General features: G+C 50.8%; 1 protein-coding gene across 1 annotated transcript in view; it reads left to right on the forward strand.

The window, feature by feature from the left end:
* LOC311235712 (transducin-like enhancer protein 4) overlaps positions 1-23223 on the forward strand; it is a gene marked incomplete at both ends in the record, with an annotated part of 199679 nt that overhangs the window by 42204 nt on the left and 134252 nt on the right. Inside the window, 2 exons of the mRNA XM_084323178.1 lie at positions 6641-6703; positions 14161-14235. Coding sequence (XP_084179304.1) covers positions 6641-6703; positions 14161-14235 — 138 coding nt within the window. The remainder of the gene's footprint in view (positions 1-6640; positions 6704-14160; positions 14236-23223) is intronic.

Raw genomic sequence — 23223 nt, forward strand, 5'->3', positions numbered from 1 at the left:
ATAGAAAGGTTTCTATCTCGGCCTGACACTCCACATGCAGGTAGAAGCTGGTTGTATGGTCTGTTGCTTACACAAGAAGTAATGTTGAGCTACAACACTGTTGTGTTAGTTGCAGTAATGCTCGTATACACACGTTCCACGGCCTAGCCGTTACTCTCTCTATCAGTGTTTTTCTATGTACAACATGGAATGTGGGTGTAGGATTCACACACACACATGACTTGGTTTTGTTGTAAACCCTGTTCACAGTTCTGTGGGTAGCGTGCATTGTATTAGCTTGCACTATTCATTAGCATTCTACCAAAGGTTTCATATGCTACAGTTGTTATTGTGTGTAGGGGGAAGGGTTTTGTGAGGGGGTGCCGAATAAACCCCTCCTTCCCACTTGATTGGTCAGGGGGGTTTTCTCATCTCCTGTTAGGCCAGTCAGGGCCAAGCCGTTAGGCGCCTTGGCAGGGAGGGGGGGGGGGGAAGGGTTGCCCTGATTCTGCTCCTATTAAAAACAGGAGTTGAGTGTTGGGTTTCCCCCCGTCATGGCATACGACACTACGTACGTTGCTATGACGATGGCTTCCGTGAGTTAGATATTTACGTACGATCTGTTGTGTCAAAGTGTCGGGTTAGACGCTCAATTTTATGTGTAACTTGAGTCAGTTGGTCACGTGACTCGTAGTTGCCATGGCTTTTTCATTCTACGACTCACGTGGGAAGGCTCTCTGGGGAATTTCGGTCTAAATCCTCTGTGAAAGGGGTGACTGGATGTAAAAATGTAAACAGTTTTTACCCTCGGCTGTGTAGAATGGGATTCATGTCTGTTGGTGCTTCCTTCTTTTTTATTAAAAAGAGTTGGAGTTTAGGAAGCACCACACCCCTCTTGTCGTTTCCCCTGGGCGCCTTGGGGATTCACTGAAAGGTCTAACTAGCCTGTTCATTGATGTGGTTGTGTCCCGATGCACGCTTAAGTGCTAGCTCAGGGTGTTCTGTTAAAGATCATGCGGGTAGCTAGTACGCCTTGGTTGCTTGTGGTTGAAACAGCGTTTTTATAAAGCAACTGGGATGGAGGTTTTTTCCTCTTCCGACAACCTGTTATTGGTTCTCGACGGATTCTCGTTCATATTTGGGGGATGATAACGGAATGGATCTGAACATATGTAGAGGGGTCTCACACCCTTGGGGTGGGCCACCGAGCGCGGTTCTCACCGACCGTCTGGGTGGCGCCTTCTTTTCATGTTTTAAGATCAACACGCATATCTGCCCCCATGAGGTCTTCGGGACCTCCTCTAGTAACCCTGTGTGCGTCCCAGGCCGCCGGGTCCGGTCCGAAGTAAAGTTCGTTGATACCGTAGACTTGGGATAACCCTTTTTTCTTGAGGGGTTATAGGAACAACCACCGCATAGGTTAACGACAAGGTGGTTGGTTCCCTGGTGTGTTGGAGCAGAGTCAACTCCCGGGTTACCCGGTTGAGTGTGCACCTGCACGTCCATGACGTCTACCACTCAAAAAGACCGACCGACCGTTTTAGATTTTTGGCTCATTTTCCCTTATGTTAGAATTTTTTTTATGTAAAAATAATGGTTGCAGATATAGAGGGGGGGCGCCAAAACTGCACAGAGAAAAAAAATAAAAAATAAAAGAAAACATTTTTTTTTTTTTTTTTTGCGCCCCCCTCTGGGTGGCGCTCTAGGCAACCGCCTATATCGCCTGTAGGAAGGTCCGCCCCGACCCCACCCCACCTACCCAACCTCCTCCAATGAACAGTTAACCCCCCACACCCCACCCCACCTACCCACCCCCCCCCCCCCATCTCCTCCAATGTACAGTTTCTTCGTCAAATGTATATACTCTCTTTTTAATTTTTTTACTCTTTTTGTATCACAAACAGTACTGTATTTGTAAATCTGGTATGTCACAAATATATAGCAGTACTGTCTATCTGTATGTCATGTATGTCATATGTTATGATGAATTGAAAATGGGGGACCCTGACGTAAACAAGACGAAAGTCTTTCTCTGGTCTGCATCCCCTTAACAATTGTGTGTATTGAGCTGTACTGTATTGTACCCATTCTGCAATCTGTTAATAAAATGTTCAATCAATCAATCAATCAATCAATCAAGACCCGCATCGCGGGCACTGCATTCCGTTCTCAGAATGGATTTGAGAGAGAGAGAGATCATCAGCAGGCTATATATGCGGAGATATTCAGACTCTAGATCTATTTGCAGAGCCAGATGAGATGAGGCAACCTGTGCGATTGGCTCTTGACAACGCACAGCCGTTCAGTATATTGACAAAACCTACAGTACTTTGCTGGAACGATTCATTTAGCATCATTTAGTGTATGCGCGCACTGCGGGAGGTGGCCAGAAGTGCGCAACTAGCCAACTACTATTATATTACTACTATATTAATACAGTCTATTCCATTATATAGCTATAGGTGCTGTATGATGACAATACATTTGATTCCTATCTCATTTTGATCCATCGCAAAGCTCTCCAGCGCTTGAATACGGCCAGGGGATCCGCTCTATACAATGCAGACCCACGGCTCTCGTATTATAATGAGCCCGCGAGGCGTGTCTCTGCATGCAAATGCTTGCGCGAGAACGCGCATCCAGTTTAGAATGAGTGGAATTCACCATTCAAAAAACCTGGGTAAGAACAGATTTGGACTTTAAGAACAGCTTCATGAATGTGGCGGTGGCTTTTCTTATTGTTCTCTTAACAGACAGGTAAGCAAGAATATAAGAAAAATAATAAGAGAGTATTGTTGAATGAGGCCCATTGTTATTAACTCTTGGAGACATGGCCTTTGACAATACAGATTGTTATTTAAGGTTAACTCCTCTTGGAGGCATGAATTAATGAATGATTTAATTTCGGTCTTCTTTTATAAAGCAATGTACAGTAGTAGGACATTTATAAAAAAAAAAATAAAGAAAACGACCGAAAAGGTGTAGGCTGAAGCCAAGGCTTATATTGCCTACCCTTTTTACATTACATTTTTAATAAAAAAAACGAACAAAAAACATAATTCAATACATAATTTTGCAAAAACAAAAACGAAAGGTTACAAAAGTTTCATGACTTTGACTATACAGATGATAAGCTCTATGAATTAACACATTGTTAATACTGTATCATTAGCTGTATGCTCTATGAATTAACAAGTTGTTAATACTGTATCATTAGCTGTATGCTCTATGAATTAATAAGTTGTTAATACTGTATCCATTAGAGGAGAGAGGGATGAGAGAGGATGGAGGAGAGAGAGAGTAGAGAGGATGGAGGAGAAAGGGGGGAGAGGGAGGAGAGAGAAGATGGAGGGAGGAGAGGGAGGTGGGAGGGAGGAGAGAGAAGATGGAGGGAGGGAGGAGAGGGATGAGGGAGGTATGAGAGGGAAGATTGAGGGAGGGAGGGAGGGAGGAGAGGGAGGAGAGAGAAGATGGAGGGAGGGAGGAGAGAGAAGATGGAGGGAGGGATGAGGGCGGGAGGGGGGCGTCTATACTTTCCGTAGCCGCATTTCTGCAGGACGCTCTCTGATTGGCCGATGCCAGTTTCTACACTGGTTAGGCTTAGACACTCTTTCGAAGTAGGTTAAGGTTAGAGTTTGTCTTAGAGCGTGACGGCAAGTTCTTTCGACGGTTAAGCTTAGGCACTCTTTCGAAGTTGGTTAAGGTTAGAGTTTGTCTTAGAGCATGGCGATAGAACGCCAGGTAGTTTGCAGGCTGTTCGACGTGGAAATGGGCAAAGACACAGCTCGTCACGCGATTGGGCAAACATGTCAGTGGCCAATCAGAGAGCGTCAGTCAGTGGCCAATCAGAGAGCGTCCTGCAGAAATGCGGCTACGGAAAGTATAGACGCGGGAGGGGGAGGAGGGGGGGAGGAGAGAGAAGATGGAGGGAGGGAGGAGAGAGAAGATGGAGGGAGGAGTGGGAGGAGGGAGGGAGGGAGGAGAGATAAGATCGAGGGAATGAGAAGAGGCTATGGGGACTCCATTAAGGTCTCTGCCTCCAAGCTGCCAATCCTGCTTGTTTAGCATCTTCTAAGGTTAATAGGCCCATTGATTCTCAGCCGTCCTCTCCTTTATTTATTTAGGAGCAGCTCTATGGCCTGGGAGTGAAATGTACCAAACACTCATTAAAGAGAAACTGACTTGGGTAGAACAGGGAATTGAGCTACGAGAGGACAGTTACTCAATCGCAAATTAGTGGGGGAGAGAGAGAGAGAGAGAGAGAGAGAGAGAGAGAGAGAGAGAGAGAGAGAGAGAGAGAGAGAGAGAGAGAGAGAGAGAGAGAGAGAGAGAGAGAGAGAGAGAGAGAGAGAGTGTATCTGGATGAGAAGTAAAAGCCTCATACATCCAGCCATGAGCTACTTTGACACCAGGTTGTACGTTACTTTTTCGGAGAGGGGTGGGGTGGGGGTGTAATAGAAAGTAACAAGTAACGTAACTAGTACCGTAACTAATTAGTTTGATACAAAGTAATTAGTAAAGTCATTTTAGTAATAAGTAACTAATTACACTTCACTGGTCTCGGGATATGCATTTGATTGAATATGGTGTGACATACGTTACCAGCGGCTCTTAAAGGGGAACTCCAACATTTTGGGAAATTAGCTTATTTAACACCTTCCCTGGAGTTAGACAAGAAGATACATACCTTTTTTGTCTCTGTGCGTGCATTTTAGCTTTGGGAATAGACGCTCCGTTAGCATAGCTTAGCTTCATCACTGGAAGTGAGGCAGGACAGTAGCCTTACAGTGCCTTACAGTGTATTGCAAGGTCTGACATTGACCAAATTTGATATGCATGACCTTGGTGGGCTCTAGGTCAACTCCTGAAAAGGGGGTCAATGTCAGACCTTGCAATCAAAAGTTAGGGGGCGCACTGAAAATATGGCAAGGGTTATTAGCCCCCTAACTTTTGATTGCAAAGTCTGACATTGACCCCCTTTTCAGGAGTTGACCTAGAGCCCACCAAGGTCATGCATATCAAGTTTGGTCAATGTCAGACCTTGCAATACACTGTAAGGCACTGTAAGGCTACTGTCCTGCCTCACTTCCAGTGATGAAGCTAAGCTATGCTAACGGAGCGTCTATTCCCAAAGCTAAAATGCACGCACAGAGACAAAAAAGGTATGTATCTTCTTGTCTAACTCCAGTGAAGATGTTAAATAAGCTAATTTCCCAAAATGTTGGAGTTCCCCTTTAACACATACAAACTAAAAGAAGAAAGAAGTGATTACATCTGGTAATGAGTCGTCATGAGTCATATTGTCAATCTGTCAGCAGCGGATGTTCCTGTACCGTCTCCCGGAGGCGTGTAGTCTTTTACCAACAAACTTGCAGTTCCGCATTCGGGTTCTGCGATCTGATTGGCCACTGACGTACGCTCTCTCGACGCCAAACAGCGCGTTCCGCTAGTTCTGCCTCTAACACACCGCTATCAGTGTTCTTCTTCCCGCCAATGAAGTATTCACCCAAAGACCCAATACCGTGGCAACAACTACCGCACTACCGGTAGAATAAGTGCCGAGAACCGTGGGAAGTGATGCAAACTGTCTTGTCGTGTTTTGAAGTTTTATGTAGTGTTGATTAGGGTTGGGCATCGTTTGGATTTGAACGATTCCGGTTCCGATTCCGATTCTCCATATCGATTCCTGTTCTAAACGTTCTCGATTCCGATTCTTTGAGGTGCAGGTCAAAACAGGTTACAGCTTATTCGAAGGAGATTTTTTTTTTTTTATTATTTCAAAAAGAAAATCATACTATTCACATTTCAGTTGACTTGATACAGTTTAATTTGGTTGCTGTACTGTAACTAGGGTATTAAAGTAAAAAAAAAAAAAAAAAAAAAAAAAAAAGAAAAAAAAAAAATAAAAAAAAAGAAAAAAAAAAAATTAGAATCGAAATTCAAATATATTACTTCCGGTTCCAGAACCGGAAGTTAGGAACCGGTTCCTATTAGAACCGGTTTTCGGTGCCCAACCCTAGTGTTGATGGAATCACGTTAATATACAGAGATGAAAACAATACGTTATTTCGATTGATATGAATTGGATAATTCTAGCATGGTGCAGGCTGTTAGAGGTTAGAGGCAGAACTAGCGTAACGCACTGTTTGGGTGTAGAGAGAGAGCGTACGTCAGTGGCCAATCAGATCGCAGAACCCGAACGCGGAACTGCAAGTTTGTTGGTAAAATACTACACGCCTCCCGGAGGGGAGGAGGGCAAACAGTCCATGATTGGGGTGAGAGGTGTCCTTGACAATACTGCCTGCCTTCCTCAGACACCGTTTGTGGTGGATAGACTCAATAGTAGAGAGTGATGTACCGGTGATGCGTTGGGCGGTTTTCACCACCATCTGCAGTGCTTTCTGGTCAGAGGCTAGGGTTAGGTTAGGGTTAGGGTTAGGGTTAAGTTAGGGGTAGGCCTAATGTTAGGGTTAGTGTAGGGTTAGGGTCAGCCATAATGTTAGGGTTAGTGTAGGGTTAGGTTAGGGTTAGGTTAGGTTAAAGTTACTTAAGTTAGGGTTATGTTAGGTTATGTTAGGTTAGGTTAGGTGTCACGTATTCAGAATAATGAAATGAGTTATGTTACGCTGACGACACCCCTCTGTGCATCACCTCTTTGCAGGCGGAGATGGTCAAACGCCTGAACGCCATCTGTGCCCAGGTCATCCCCTTCCTCTCGCAAGAGGTAAGCTCCACATTTACTTTTCCTTTGGTGAGGGAGACGGAGAGGGAAGGGTCGTCGGCGTAGCCTCGTAGAAGTGTGGACTCAAGATCCCTGTTTCCTCCAGTCTGGGAGGATTATGAGGCAAAACACACACACATGCATGCACACACACACACACACCACACACACACACACACACACACACACACACACACACACACACACACACACACACACACACACACACACACACACACACACACACACACACACACACACACACACACACACACACACACACACACACACACACACACACACACACATCTCCGGAGGACGGATTTACCAGCTACACACACAACCCTCACACACACTGTATGTGCACGCCCACACACACACACACACACACACAAACATCCATGCTCTGACACACACACACACACACACACACACACACACACACACACACACACACACACACACACACACACACACACACACACACACACACACACACACACACACACACACACACACACACACACACACACCTACACACACACACACACACACACACACTCACACTCACACTCACACTCACACTCACACTCACACTCACACTCACACTCACACTCACACTCACACTCACACACACACATACACAGTTTATCCTGGGATAATCCTCCCAGCTCAGCATAGGCAGATAGGCTGTGCACTCATTAAATGCTCCCGGTAGCATATGCAGCCTAAGACTGAGTGTGTATGAGAATTTCTTGTGAGGTATTTGTGTGTGCGTGTGTGTGTGTGTGTGTGTGTGTGTGTGTGTGTGTGTGTGTGTGTGTGTGTGTGTGTGTGTGTGTGTGTGTGTGTGTGTGTGTGTGTGTGTGTGTGTGTGTGTGTGGTGTGTGTGTGTGTGTGTGTGTGTGTGTGTGTGTGTGTGTGTGTGTGTGTGTGTGAGAATGTGTGCACATAATGCTTGACTACTGTTTCAGAGCATGGATGTTTGTGTGTGCGTGTGTGTGGGCGTGCACATGTGTGTGAGGGTTGTGTGTGTAGCTGGTAAATCCGTCCCTTGGAGATGAGTGTGTGTGTGTGTGTGTGTGTGTGTGTGTGTGTGTGTGTGTGTGTGTGTGTGTGTGTGTGTGTGTGTGTGTGTGTGTGTGTGTGTGTGTGTGTGTGTGTGTGTGTGTGTGTGTGTGTGTGTGTGTGTGTGTGTGTGTGTGTGTGTGTGTGTGTGTGTGTGTAGGAGGTTATGAGTGACGGGACAGAGTAAGCGTGGGCTCCAAAGCTCTCCTCCAGATTAGCCATGATTAAGAGGGATTAGGCCGGATTAGAAATAATGGAATTAGACTGTGGCGCTGCCACACACCCCTGGGGGCCCGCTGAGGGGGGCAGGGGGAGGGGGGTGCGGTGGGTGGGGGGGGGGGGGGGGGGGGGGGGGGGGCAGAAGAAAGGTCCTTTTCTGCATTGATTTGATGTAGCACTTTGTCTGTGGTGTGTTTGCACAGTGTCAGATATTAAATTAAAGGTACATTATCAACACTGTCGGCGGGATCCACAAAGAATGGATTGCACGGTGCTAATTGCACCCTTACTTACAATTCATTATGAATTGAAAATGGGGGACCCTGATGTAAACAAGACGAAAGTCTTTCTCTGGTCTGCATCAAGTCAAGTCAAGTCAAGAGTTTTATTTGTCACGGCATACAAGTATACAATGAAATGCGGGTGGTCTTGCCCGCAACGATGTGCAATACAGTAGTAACAACATATAATAGAATCCAATAAAACAACATTGTGCAATAAACAGTAACATAGTATGGCATATCGGTATTTGTACATAAGTTATTTACAGAGCATGGAGGACATGCTAGGTCCTGTGGTAGTGCATACACTGTTAGCTACGGATGAGGCACTGTGTCTTTCTGTACATTGCTATTTTATACAGTCTCAGGTTATACTATACTATTTATTTTTTTATTTTTTTTTAAATCTTTTTCCACCTCCATTTTCCTCCGATTTTTCTCCCATCCCAATGTTAGTCGTATGCCAATTCCCAATCCCTTCCTGGTTGCTGCGCACTTACCCCCCACAGTCAGATCATCTGGGAGAGTGGAGGCTACCACGTGCTTCCTCCGACACACGTCCAGCCAATCACCGCTTCTTTTCACCTGGCAGCGTGGATTCTCATTGAGGGGGCGTAGCGTGTGGGAGGATCACACTATCCCCCTCAGGTCCTATCCGCGCTTAGCAGGCGCCCCGACCGAACTGTAGGAGTCGCTGTTTACAACGACCCGGACCCACCCCTCCAGCTTCTCCCACCCTCTAATACAGCCAATTGTATTAGTGTGAACGGCCAGCCAAGCTGGTGACAACCCCGGAGCTGTGAGCTGGATTCGAACAGGCGAATCCAGCTCACAGCTCCGGGGTTGGTGATGAACGCAATCTCCGCTACGCCACCTAACCGCATACTATACTATTTTTAAAGTGACCTTTCCTTAGTGGCCATAAGTGTGGGTGTGTGCAGCATGAGTGTGTGCTTGCTCATGTTAAAGTGGCTGCTAGTGTGTGAGCGTGTACAGTGTGTGTATCGTGTGTGTGCTCATGTGTGCTTGTGTGTGGAGAGTTCAGTGTTCAAGGCTCTGATGGCCTGGGGGAAGAAGCTGAGCCGAAGCCTCTCTGTCCTAGTAGCTGGGGTTCGCAGGCGTCTGCCTGACCTCAGCAGGCAGAACAGGCTGTTGTTGGGGTGGTGTGGGTCTTTCATTATTCTGCAGGCTCTGGATTTGCACCTCTTGTTGTATAGAACCTGCAGGCTGCAGGGGTGGTAGTGCAATACCCGTGGTACGCTCGGCTGAGTGCACCACTCTCTGTAGGGCCTTCTTGTCCTGTGCCGTGCTGTTTCCATACCAGGCAGTGATGTTTCCGGTCAAGATGCTCTCTACAGCTCCGGAGTAGAAGGACTGGAGTATCTTCCCAGATATTCTGAACTTCCTTAACTGTCTCAGGTGGTAGAGGCGCTGCTTCGCCTTTTTTCTTTTTTGTATTTTCTTTTTTTATAATTTTTTAAACAAACATATAAACAAACATGACAACACACGATAAGATATACAAGCATTATTAACAGTGCACATCCAATGAAATCACCATATAGTTAAATGTCTTATACAGGATATACCCCCAATACCTGCTATCTAATACCCTACACACATATGCTCTAGCTCGTACCCCCCCCTCCCGGACCCCCCATTGGATATTCCATCCATTATCCCTCGCTCCTAACCAGACACTACCATTATATGCTAGCTTTTATTTTCTCCACCACTTCTAACCACATTGTCATTTTGGATTCATTGAGACCCAAAATTCTTGCTGTAGATATTTCTTGATAAATCACATCGAGATATGTAATCATCCAGACCTTTCGGCAAATTTTTTCCGGTTGGAACCATTGTGATGCTATCAGCTTTTTAGCCACTGTGATACCCGATAAAACCAATCTCTTTAGCTGTGGATGTACTGCACACTCAAAAACATCATTCAGCAGTAATACAGAGGGGTGTACAGGTATATTCAGAGTTAAGAGATTTGATAATTGCTGGGTCACCTCTTTCCAGAATATCTTAACTGGTGGGCAGTCCCAGTACATGTGCATAAATGTCCCCTCGTCCCCATTTGTACATAAGGAGCATTTGGAGTCTTGTTTAAGACCCATTTTTTCCAGTCTTATAGGAGTCAAGTATGTCCTGTGAATATAGTTAAGATTTATTTGTTGATGGTCCGGGTTCCTTGATGTAAATCGAACATTTGCCCAGGCTTCTTGCCAATCAAAATCACGTTCCAGGTCTGGTATATCCCTCCTCCAGACGGAGTCTAGGTGGAGGGTTTCATACGAGGATGTTAGTAATTGATGATACAAATCTGAAACAAAACCTCTCGATGTCTCTCTTTCATAGAATAATTTGTGGTATCTGTGGTGTTCAATTGGTATCTTTAATGGAACACCGTGAGACTTCAAACATAACAATAACTGTGTGTAAAAAAAAATGTGTGGACTCGGTGAGATTACATTTTTTGCGTATTTCTTCATAACTACAAAAACCCTGTTTGTTAAAAACATCTCCTAATGAGTGTATGCCTTGCTTTTCCCATATAGGGAATCTTATAGGTCGTTTTCCAATCAAGAGTGCATTGTTATTGAATAAGGGAGTATGATTATGCCATTTATGTGGGTTAGAATATTTTTTTTGTGTTTCACGCCATATCCGGATCGCATGAGTAATTATGGGGCCAAATTTCCGTTCACATTGCTTAATTGATAATTTAGTGTATGCTATGTCCTTCAGTCTATGTGGGGCTACTATATTTTCTTCTAATTTTCTCCAGGATACTAATGCTTGGGGGTCAAACCATGTTGTCAATGGTCTTAAAGTGTACGCCTTAAAATAGTGGAAAAAATCTGGAAATGCCATACCACCGTCTGCTTTGTTTCTCTGTGCGGTGGATCTTTTATACGTGGTGGTTTGTTATTCCAAATAAATTTGTATGTGGAGGAGTGTAATTTTTTCCAGTAACCCTCTGGAGGGGGTAACGGTAGCATTGAGCTGAAGAAGTTGATTCTAGGTAGTACGTCCATCTTAACTATTGATATCCGTGCCTGTACTGAGTTTTTAAGTTTTGACCACCTATCAAGGTCGTCTTTGATTTTGTTTTGGATTTTTATGTAATTGTGCTTCACCGTTTGTCTTATGGTGGGGAATATTTCCACTCCCAAACATCTAAAGTGTTTTACCATAGGTATCTCTTCTGGGAGGGTTATATTTTTTTTTGCAGGGGCGTTAAGTGGAAGGAAAGCCGACTTCGGCCAATTTATCTTAAATCCCGATAAATCTCCAAAGTCCTCAATCAACTCGAGCAGATGAGGCAATGTGGTGTTGGGTTTTGCATGAACAGTATTACGTCGTCCGCATATAAACTAATTTTATGTTGTGTTCCCTTGATTACGATTGGTTCTATGGATTGGGATTGTCTTATATATTGTGCTAAAGGCTCTAATGATAGATCGAATAGTCCGGGACTAAGAGGGCAACCCTGTCTAGCTGAGCGTGATACCGGAAAGATTCCGGAGGTGATTATACCTGTTGTAATCATGGCCGATGGGTCTTTGTATACTACTTTAATCATATCAATGAAACCTTTACCTAACCCCATCCTTTCTAATACTGCCCATAGATACGACCATTCCAGCCTGTCAAAAGCTTTCATTGCATCCAGGGACAGCATCGCCTTAGGTATGGTGTCGTCCTTGTCAGCATCTAGTACGTGCAGTATTCGTCTTATGTTATCAGTGATCAAGCGGCCTCTTATGAAGACAGTTTGGTCCGGATGAACTAAAGACGTCATATGCTTTTGTAATCTGATGGCTAATACCTTAGAGTACAGTTTGATATCGGTTCCAACGAGGCTTAAGGGTCTATAACTACCGCACACGGTGGGGTCTTTGTCTTTTTTAAGCAGGACTGTTATGAGTGCAATATTGTCGTTCTTATGGAAGTTCCCCTCCTTGACTGAGTATAAAATCATATTTAGTAATAAGGGTCCAATTATGTCCCAACAAGAGAGGTACATTTCTGGTGGGATACCGTCTCTTCCAGGAGCCTTACCACTTTGCATTTTGGATATGGCCTTCTTGAGTTCCTCTAGTGTGATCGGTGTTTCTAACTGTTTAGCGTCATCCTCTGAAAGTTTAGGGAGATTAATTTGATTAAGATATGTGTCCATTTTGTTTTGATCGAAGGTCGTTTCTGATTTAACTGAAGTTGGAGTAGAATTCTTTGAATGTCGCGTTTATTTTTTCAGGGTCTGTAACAAGTACTTGTTGTGCTCTAATGGTAGTTATATCTGCAAATTTTGCATTAACTCTTAATCGCATAGCTAATAGGTGACTTGGTTTAGAACCTTGAGAGTACTGCTGTTGTCTTGTGCTACGTATTTGTATTTCCGATTGTTGTCTGTATATGGCATTAATCTCTTTTTTTAGTACATTAACTTGATTTTCCAGTCGAATCGAGTTGTTGTATTGTAAAGAATTAAATAACGTTGAGTAAAGCGTTTCCAGTTCAGCCAGTTTTGAGCATCGATTCTTGCGCATTTTGGAGGAAAAGCTATCAGTGAAATCCTTGATCATTCCCTTTACCGACATCCATAATATTCTGGGGTCCTGCACCGAGTTTGCATTCCTCCGTAGGAATACTGTAAGAGCTTCTTTGAGTTGTGTAATGAATTCCTTGTTATTAAGCAGCATCGAGTTAAATCGCCATCTTGGGGCTCGGGAAGATAGTATACCAAATGTTCCTTTTAGGAGTAAATGTGTGTCGCCTTTTTTACGACTGAGTCTATGTGTGTTGACCATGTCAGATCCTCTGAGATGTGGACCCCCAGGTACTTAAAGCTGCTCACCCTGTCCACGGTAGCCCCGTTTATCCTCAGTGGTGTGTGTGTCTCCTGCTGTCCTCTCCTATAATCCACGATCAGCTCCTTGGTTTTACCAATATTCAGGAGCAGGCTGTTGTCCTGGCACCAGCGTTCCAGTACCTCAACCTCCTCCCGGTAGGCCTTCTCGCCGTTGTCCGAGATCAGCCCCACCACCACTGTGTCGTCCGCAAACTTCACTATGGAGTTGGAGCTGAACTTGGCCACACAGTCGTGTGTGTATAGTGAGTACAGCAGGGGGCTCAGAACACAGCCCTGGGGGGACCCGATGCTCAGGGTGCTGGTGTTGGAGGTCTGACCCCCCACCCTGACCGCCTGGGCCTTTCGCTGTGTGTATTGAGCCGCACTGTATTTCTTTTTTATCCACTTTTTCTTCCCATTTTCTATTTTTCTCCCATCCCAATTTTGTATTATCCAATTCTTCCCTCCCCTGTCTTGAACGTTGCTAGACTATGCTTCCCACTGGTCGGCTGTAGTGAGGACAGAAGCCTTGCATCACGTGTCCCCTCCGGTACACCAGGAGGCAGCCTGTCGCATCTTTTCACCGCAGCAGCTCGAACTCTCAGTGGCGAGGAGTAACGCGTGGGAGGCTCACACTGCCCCCGCTACTTCCTGTTTCAGCCGCACCGGCGTCACCAAACCGACCTGTAGGAGTCGCTGTCCACAACGTCCAATCCCCACCCACCGGCTTTCCCACCCTCTAACACTTGACAATTGTGTTAGTATGAACGACCGGCCAGCCGGTAGCAACGCCGAGAGCTGGGCTCAATACCAGCATCTCCTGCGTTAGAGGCGAGCGCCTTGCCCACTGCGCCAATCAGCCGCCCACGAGCCGTACTGTATTGTACCCATTCTGCAATCTGTTAAATAAAATGTTCAATCAATCAATCACCGCTCTCTCTCTCTCTCTCTCTCTCTCTCTCTCTCTCTCTCTCTCTCTCTCTCTCTCTCTCTCTCTCTCTCTCTCTCTCTCTCTCTCTCTCTCTCAGCATCAACAGCAGGTGGTCCAGGCAGTAGAAAGGGCAAAGCAGGTCACCATGTCTGAACTCAACACCATCATCGGGGTGGGTGCACTGTGCACACACACACACACACACACACACACACACACACACACACACGCACACGATACACACACACACACACAAATTTAATTTTATTTTTTCTATGTTTTTTTTATTTTAATTTCTTTTTTTTATTATCTTTTTCCCCCTCCTTCTTTTTCCGATTTTTCTCCCATCCCACTGTTAGTCGTTATGCCAATTCCCAACCCGCTTCCTCGTTGTTGCGCACCCCAGTAATAGTAGCCTATGCCTGTGGCAATGGCTAATGGGGATCCGACTAAACTAAACTAAACTTTCCCCTACTGTTGGTCCGAGAGGCCGGAGACTGTCACATGCTTTCCTCCGACGCATGTGCAGCCAGCCGGCAGCCAGCCTGGCCACGCAGATTCTCACTGGGAGAGTGTAACGTGTGGGAGGCCGCACTACCTCTCACCAGATCCTACCTTCGCTGAGCAGGCGCCCCGACCGAACTGTAGGGGTCGCTGTCCACAACGCCCAGGACCCACCCACGGCTCCCCTCCCCCTAACTCAGCCAAACAAATTAGTATAGCGATCAGCCCGAGCCAAGGCAATGCTGACTCTCCGGGAGTCGAGACCGCAGCCTCTTGCATTGGTGACGAGCACAATCTCCGCTACGCCACCTGACCGCACACACACATTATTTATATACACATACAGTCTCAAACAAGCGAGGGACATTATAAACAGTCTTATCAGAAACAATATGTCTTATAATTCCTCCCAGACTGGGCCTTTGCTGCTGCTGCCCCCTCCCTCTGGAGCCAGCCATATCCGTGATGCAAACACCCTGACATCTTTTAAATCAGCTCTCAAAACCCACCTTTTCAATCTTGCTTTTGACCTCTAATTCTGTCGGTTTTATTTTATTTTGTCATGTATTATTTTTTGTTCTGTTTTCTCTGTCTCTATTCTGGCATGAAGACCTCAACCTGCATCCTGGACCCCATCCACCCTAGTCAGGGCTTGTCTCCCCTGCACCCTAGTCAAGGCTTGTCTCCCCCCTCCACCCTAGTCAAGGCTTGTCTCCCCTGCACCCTAGTCAGGGCTTGTCTCCCCTCCACCCTAGTCAAGGCTTGTCTCCCCCTCCACCCTAGTCAAGGCTTGTCTCCCCCCTCCACCCTAGTCAGGGCTTGTCTCCCCTCCACCCTAGTCAAGGCTTGTCTCCCCCTCCACCCTAGTCAAAGCTTGTCTCCCCCTCCACCCTAGTCAAGGCCTGTCTCCCCCCTCCACCCTAGTCAAGGCTTGTCTCCCCTGCACCCTAGTCAGGGCTTGTCTCCCCTGCACCCTAGTCAAGGCTTGTCTCCCCTGCACCCTAGTCAATGCTTGTCTCCCCTCCACCCTAGTCAAGGCTTGTCTCCCCTCCACCCTAGTCAGGGCTTGTCTCCCCTGCACCCTAGTCAGGGCTTGTCTCCCCTGCACCCTAGTCAAGGCTTGTCTCCCCCTGCACCCTAGTCAAGGCTTGTCTCCCCTCCACCCTAGTCAAGGCTTGTCTCCCCCTGCACCCTAGTCAAGGCTTGTCTCCCCCCTCCACCCTAGTCAAGGCTTGTCTCCCCCTGCACCCTAGTCAAGGCTTGTCTCCCCCTGCACCCTAGTCAAGGCTTGTCTCCCCCTGCACCCTAGTCAAGGCTTGTCTCCCCCCTCCACCCTAGTCAAGGCTTGTCTCCCCCTGCACCCTAGTCAAGGCTTGTCTCCCCCTGCACCCTAGTCAAGGCTTGTCTCCCCCCTGCACCCTAGTCAAGGCTTGTCTCCCCCCTCCACCCTAGTCAAGGCTTGTCTCCCCCCTCCACCCTAGTCAAGGCTTGTCTCCCCTGCACCCTAGTCAAGGCTTGTCTCCCCCCTCCACCCTAGTCAAGGCTTGTCTCCCCTCCACCCTAGTCAAGGCTTGTCTCCCCCTCCACCCTAGTCAAGGCTTGTCTCCCCCCTCCACCCTAGTCAAGGCTTGTCTCCCCCTCCACCCTAGTCAAGGCTTGTCTCCCCCCTCCACCCTAGTCAAGGCTTGTCTCCCCTCCACCCTAGTCAAGGCTTGTCTCCCCTGCACCCTAGTCAAGGCTTGTCTCCCCCTCCACCCTAGTCAAGGCTTGTCTCCCCTGCACCCTAGTCAGGGCTTGTCTCCCCCTCCACCCTAGTCAAGGCTTGTCTCCCCTGCACCCTAGTCAAGGCTTGTCTCCCCCTCCACCCTAGTCAAGGCTTGTCTCCCCCTCCACCCTAGTCAGGGCTTGTCTCCCCTGCACCCTAGTCAGGGCTTGTCTCCCCTGCACCCTAGTCAAGGCTTGTCTCCCCCTCCACCCTAGTCAAGGCTTGTCTCCCCTCCACCCTAGTCAAGGCTTGTCTCCCCCTGCACCCTAGTCAAGGCTTGTCTCCCCTGCACCCTAGTCAAGGCTTGTCTCCCCCTCCACCCTAGTCAAGGCTTGTCTCCCCTCCACCCTAGTCAAAGCTTGTCTCCCCTCCACCCTAGTCAAGGCTTGTCTCCCCTCCACCCTAGTCAAGGCTTGTCTCCCCCTCCACCCTAGTCAAAGCTTGTCTCCCCTGCACCCTAGTCAAAGCTTGTCTCCCCCTCCACCCTAGTCAAGGCTTGTCTCCCCTCCACCCTAGTCAAGGCTTGTCTCCCCCTCCACCCTAGTCAAGGCTTGTCTCCCCTGCACCCTAGTCAAGGCTTGTCTCCCCTCCACCCTAGTCAAGGCTTGTCTCCCCTCCACCCTAGTCAAGGCTTGTCTCCCCTGCACCCTAGTCAAGGCTTGTCTCCCCTCCACCCTAGTCAAGGCTTGTCTCCCCTCCACCCTAGTCAAGGCTTGTCTCCCCTCCACCCTAGTCAAGGCTTGTCTCCCCCTCCACCCTAGTCAAGGCTTGTCTCCCCTGCACCCTAGTCAAGGCTTGTCTCCCCTCCACCCTAGTCAAGGCTTGTCTCCCCCCTGCACCCTAGTCAAGGCTTGTCTCCCCCCTCCACCCTAGTCAAGGCTTGTCTCCCCCTCCACCCTAGTCAGGGCTTGTCTCCCCTGCACCCTAGTCAGGGCTTGTCTCCCCCCTCCACCCTAGTCAAGGCTTGTCTCCCCCCTCCACCCTAGTCAGGGCTTGTCCCCCCTCCACCCTAGTCAAGGCTTGTCTCCCCCTGCACCCTAGTCAGGGCTTGTCTCCCCTGCACCCTAGTCAAGGCTTGTCTCCCCCTGCACCCTAGTCAGGGCTTGTCTCCCCTCCACCCTAGTCAATGCTTGTCTCCCCCTGCACCCTAGTCAAGGCTTGTCTCCCCTGCACCCTAGTCAGGGCTTGTCTCCCCCCTCCACCCTAGTCAAGGCTTGTCTCCCCTGCACCCTAGTCAAGGCTTGTCTCCCCTCCAACCTAGTCAAAGCTTGTCTCCCCCCTCCACCCTAGTCAAGGCTTGTCTCCCCCCTCCACCCTAGTCAAGGCTTGTCTCCCCCCTCCACCCTAGTCAAGCCTTGTCTCCCCCTCCACCCTAGTCAAGCCTTGTCTCCCCTCCACCCTAGTCAAGGCTTGTCTCCCCCCTCCACCCTAGTCAAGGCTTGTCTCCCCCCTCCACCCTAGTCAAGCCTTGTCTCCCCCCTCCACCCTAGTCAAGCCTTGTCTCCCCCTCCACCCTAGTCAGGGCTTGTCTCCCCTGCACCCTAGTCAAGGCTTGTCTCCCCTCCACCCTAGTCAAGGCTTGTCTCCCCTGCACCCTAGTCAAGGCTTGTCTCCCCTCCACCCTAGTCAGGGCTTGTCTCCCCCCTCCACCCTAGTCAGGGCTTGTCTCCCCCCTCCACCCTAGTCAAGGCTTGTCTCCCCTCCACCCTAGTCAGGGCTTGTCTCCCCTCCACCCTAGTCAAGGCTTGTCTCCCCTGCATCCCTAGTCAAGGCTTGTCTCCCCTCCACCCTAGTCAGGGCTTGTCTCCCCCTCCACCCTAGTCAAGGCTTGTCTCCCCCCTCCACCCTAGTCAGGGCTTGTCTCCCCCTCCACCCTAGTCAGGGCTTGTCTCCCCCTCCACCCTAGTCAAGGCTTGTCTCCCCCTCCACCCTAGTCAGGGCTTGTCTCCCCCCTCCACCCTAGTCAGGGCTTGTCTCCCCCCTCCACCCTAGTCAAGGCTTGTCTCCCCCCTCCACCCTAGTCAAGGCTTGTCTCCCCCCTCCACCCTAGTCAAGGCTTGTCTCCCCCTCCACCCTAGTCAAGGCTTGTCTCCCCCTCCACCCTAGTCAAGGCTTGTCTCCCCCTCCACCCTAGTCAAGGCTTGTCTCCCCCTCCACCCTAGTCAGGCTTGTCTCCCCTCCACCCTAGTCAAGGCTTGTCTCCCCCTCCACCCTAGTCAAGGCTTGTCTCCCCTGCACCCTAGTCAAGGCTTGTCTCCCCTGCACCCTAGTCAAGGCTTGTCTCCCCCTCCACCCTAGTCAAGGCTTGTCTCCCCTGCACCCTAGTCAAGGCTTGTCTCCCCCCGGCTTGTCCACCCTAGTCAAAGGCTTGTCTCCCCTCCACCCTAGTCAAGGCTTGTCTCCCCCTCCACCCTAGTCAAGGCTTGTCTCCCCTCCACCCTAGTCAGGGCTTGTCTCCCCCTCCACCCTAGTCAAGGCTTGTCTCCCCCTCCACCCTAGTCAAGGCTTGTCTCCCCTCCACCCTAGTCAAGGCTTGTCTCCCCTCCACCCTAGTCAGGGCTTGTCTCCCCTCCACCCTAGTCAAGGCTTGTCTCCCCTGCACCCTAGTCAAGGCTTGTCTCCCCCTCCACCCTAGTCAAGGCTTGTCTCCCCTCCACCCTAGTCAAGGCTTGTCTCCCCTCCACCCTAGTCAAGGCTTGTCTCCCCCTCCACCCTAGTCAGGGCTTGTCTCCCCCTCCACCCTAGTCAAGGCTTGTCTCCCCCCTCCACCCTAGTCAAGGCTTGTCTCCCCTCCACCCTAGTCAAGGCTTGTCTCCCCCTCCACCCTAGTCAGGGCTTGTCTCCCCTGCACCCTAGTCAAGGCTTGTCTCCCCCTCCACCCTAGTCAAGGCTTGTCTCCCCTCCACCCTAGTCAAGGCTTGTCTCCCCCTGCACCCTAGTCAAGGCTTGTCTCCCCCTCCACCCTAGTCAAGGCTTGTCTCCCCCCTCCACCCTAGTCAAGGCTTGTCTCCCCCTCCACCCTAGTCAAGGCTTGTCTCCCCTGCACCCTAGTCAAGGCTTGTCTCCCCTCCACCCTAGTCAAGGCTTGTCTCCCCTGCACCCTAGTCAGGGCTTGTCTCCCCTCCACCCTAGTCAAGGCTTGTCTCCCCTGCCACCCTAGTCAAGGCTTGTCTCCCCCTCCACCCTAGTCAAGGCTTGTCTCCCCCTCCACCCTAGTCAGGCTTGTCTCCCCTGCACCCTAGTCAAGGCTTGTCTCCCCTGCACCCTAGTCAGGGCTTGTCTCCCCCCTCCACCCTAGTCAAGGCTTGTCTCCCCTCCACCCTAGTCAAGGCTTGTCTCCCCTCCACCCTAGTCAGGGCTTGTCTCCCCTCCACCCTAGTCAAGGCTTGTCTCCCCCTCCACCCTAGTCAAGGCTTGTCTCCCCCTCCACCCTAGTCAAGGCTTGTCTCCCCCCTCCACCCTAGTCAAGGCTTGTCTCCCCTCCACCCTAGTCAGGGCTTGTCTCCCCCTCCACCCTAGTCAAGGCTTGTCTCCCCTCCACCCTAGTCAGGGCTTGTCTCCCCTCCACCCTAGTCAAGGCTTGTCTCCCCCCTCCACCCTAGTCAAGGCTTGTCTCCCCTGCACCCTAGTCAAGGCTTGTCTCCCCCTCCACCCTAGTCAAGGCTTGTCTCCCCCTCCACCCTAGTCAAGGCTTGTCTCCCCCTCCACCCTAGTCAAGGCTTGTCTCCCCCCTCCACCCTAGTCAAGGCTTGTCTCCCCTCACCCTAGTCAGGCTTGTCTCCCCCTCCACCCTAGTCAAGGCTTGTCTCCCCCTCCACCCTAGTCAAGGCTTGTCTCCCCCTCCACCCTAGTCAAGGCTTGTCTCCCCTCCACCCTAGTCAAGGCTTGTCTCCCCCTCCACCCTAGTCAAGGCTTGTCTCCCCCCTCCACCCTAGTCAAGGCTTGTCTCCCCCTGCACCCTAGTCAAGGCTTGTCTCCCCCCTCCACCCTAGTCAAGGCTTGTCTCCCCTCCACCCTAGTCAAGGCTTGTCTCCCCCTCCACCCTAGTCAAGGCTTGTCTCCCCCTCCACCCTAGTCAAGGCTTGTCTCCCCCCACTAGGCGCTGTCCCCCTCCACCCTAGTCAAGGCTTGTCTCCCCCTCCACCCTAGTCAAGGCTTGTCTCCCCTGCACCCTAGTCAAGGCTTGTCTCCCCCTCCACCCTAGTCAAGGCTTGTCTCCCCCTCCACCCTAGTCAAGGCTTGTCTCCCCCTCCACCCTAGTCAAGGCTTGTCTCCCCCTCCACCCTAGTCAAGGCTTGTCTCCCCTGCACCCTAGTCAAGGCTTGTCTCCCCTCCACCCTAGTCAAAGCTTGTCTCCCCTCCACCCTAGTCAAGGCTTGTCTCCCCCCTCCACCCTAGTCAAGGCTTGTCTCCCCTCCACCCTAGTCAAGGCTTGTCTCCCCCTCCACCCTAGTCAAGGCTTGTCTCCCCCTGCACCCTAGTCAAGGCTTGTCTCCCCTCCACCCTAGTCAAGGCTTGTCCCTCACCTTCCCTCCACCCTAGTCAAGGCTTGTCTCCCCCTCCACCCTAGTCAAGGCTTGTCTCCCCCTCCACCCTAGTCAAGGCTTGTCTCCCCCTCCACCCTAGTCAAGGCTTGTCTCCCCCTCCACCCTAGTCAAGGCTTGTCTCCCCTCCAGTGACTCCCTAGTCAAGGCTTGTCTCCCCCTCCACCCTAGTCAAGGCTTGTCTCCCCTCCCACCCTAGTCAAGGCTTGTCTCCCCCTCCACCCTAGTCAAGGCTTGTCTCCCCCTCCACCCTAGTCAAGGCTTGTCTCCCCCTCCACCCTAGTCAGGGCTTGTCTCCCCCTCCACCCTAGTCAAGGCTTGTCTCCCCCTCCACCCTAGTCAAGGCTTGTCTCCCCCTCCACCCTAGTCAAGGCTTGTCTCCCCCTCCACCCTAGTCAAGGCTTGTCTCCCCCTCCACCCTAGTCAAGGCTTGTCTCCCCCTGCACCCTAGTCAAGGCTTGTCTCCCCCTCCACCCTAGTCAAGGCTTGTCTCCCCCTCCACCCTAGTCAAGGCTTGTCTCCCCCTCCACCCTAGTCAAGGCTTGTCTCCCCCTCCACCCTAGTCAAGGCTTGTCTCCCCCTCCACCCTAGTCAAGGCTTGTCTCCCCCTGCACCCTAGTCAAGGCTTGTCTCCCCCTCCACCCTAGTCAAGGCTTGTCTCCCCCTCCACCCTAGTCAGGCTTGTCTCCCCCTCCACCCTAGTCAAGGCTTGTCTCCCCCTCCACCCTAGTCAAGGCTTGTCTCCCCCTCCACCCTAGTCAAGGCTTGTCTCCCCCTCCACCCTAGTCAAGGCTTGTCTCCCCTCACACCCTAGTCAAGGCTTGTCTCCCTCCACTAGTCAAGGCTTGTCTCCCCCTCCACCCTAGTCAAGGCTTGTCTCCCCCTCCACCCTAGTCAAGGCTTGTCTCCCCTGCACCCTAGTCAGGCTTGTCTCCCCTGCACCCTAGTCAAGGCTTGTCTCCCCCTCCACCCTAGTCAAGGCTTGTCTCCCCCTCCACCCTAGTCATGGCTTGTCTCCCCCTCCACCCTAGTCAAGGCTTGTCTCCCCCTCCACCCTAGTCAAGGCTTGTCTCCCCTCCACCCTAGTCAAGGCTTGTCTCCCCCTCCACCCTAGTCAAGGCTTGTCTCCCCCTCCACCCTAGTCAAGGCTTGTCTCCCCCTCCACCCTAGTCAAGGCTTGTCTCCCCCTCCACCCTAGTCAGGCTTGTCTCCCCCTCCACCCTAGTCAAGGCTTGTCTCCCCCTCCACCCTAGTCAGGCTTGTCTCCCCCTCCACCCTAGTCAAGGCTTGTCTCCCCCCTGCACCCTAGTCAAGGCTTGTCTCCCCTTCACCCTAGTCAAGGCTTGTCTCCCCCTCCACCCTAGTCAGGCTTGTCTCCCCCTCCACCCTAGTCAAGGCTTGTCTCCCCTCCACCCTAGTCAAGGCTTGTCTCCCCCTCCACCCTAGTCAGGGCTTGTCTCCCCCTCCACCCCTAGTCAAGGCTTGTCCCCCCTCCACCCTAGTCAAGGCTTGTCTCCCCTGCACCCTAGTCAGGCTTGTCTCCCCTCCACCCTAGTCAAGGCTTGTCTCCCCCTCCACCCTAGTCAAGGCTTGTCTCCCCCTCCACCCTAGTCAAGGCTTGTCTCCCCCTCCACCCTAGTCAAGGCTTGTCTCCCCCTCCACCCTAGTCAAGGCTTGTCTCCCCCTCACCCCTCCACCTAGTCAAGGCTTGTCTCCCCTCCACCCTAGTCAAGGCTTGTCTCCCCCCACCCTAGTCAAGGCTTGTCTCCCCCTCCACCCTAGTCAGGGCTTGTCTCCCCCTCCACCCTAGTCAAGGCTTGTCTCCCCCTCCACCCTAGTCAAGGCTTGTCTCCCCCTCCACCCTAGTCAGGCTTGTCTCCCCTCCACCCTAGTCAGGCTTGTCTCCCCCTCCACCCTAGTCAGGGCTTGTCTCCCCCTCCACCCTAGTCAAGGCTTGTCTCCCCCTCCACCCTAGTCAGGCTTGTCTCCCCCTCCACCCTAGTCAAGGCTTGTCTCCCCCTCCACCCTAGTCAAGGCTTGTCTCCCCCTCCACCCTAGTCAAGGCTTGTCTCCCCCTCCACCCTAGTCAGGGCTTGTCTCCCCCTCCACCCTAGTCAAGGCTTTCTCCCCCTCCACCCTAGTCAAGGCTTGTCTCCCCCTCCACCCTAGTCAGGCTTGTCTCCCCCTGCACCCTAGTCAGGGCTTGTCTCCCCCTCCACCCTAGTCAGGCTTGTCTCCCCCTCCACCCTAGTCAGGGCTTGTCTCCCCCTCCACCCTAGTCAGGGCTTGTCTCCCCCTCCACCCTAGTCAGGCTTGTCTCCCCCTCCACCCTAGTCAAGGCTTGTCT

This window comes from Notolepis coatsorum (genome assembly GCF_963971535.1).
Source record: "Notolepis coatsorum genome assembly, chromosome: 10".
Lineage (NCBI taxonomy): Eukaryota > Metazoa > Chordata > Actinopteri > Aulopiformes > Paralepididae > Notolepis > Notolepis coatsorum.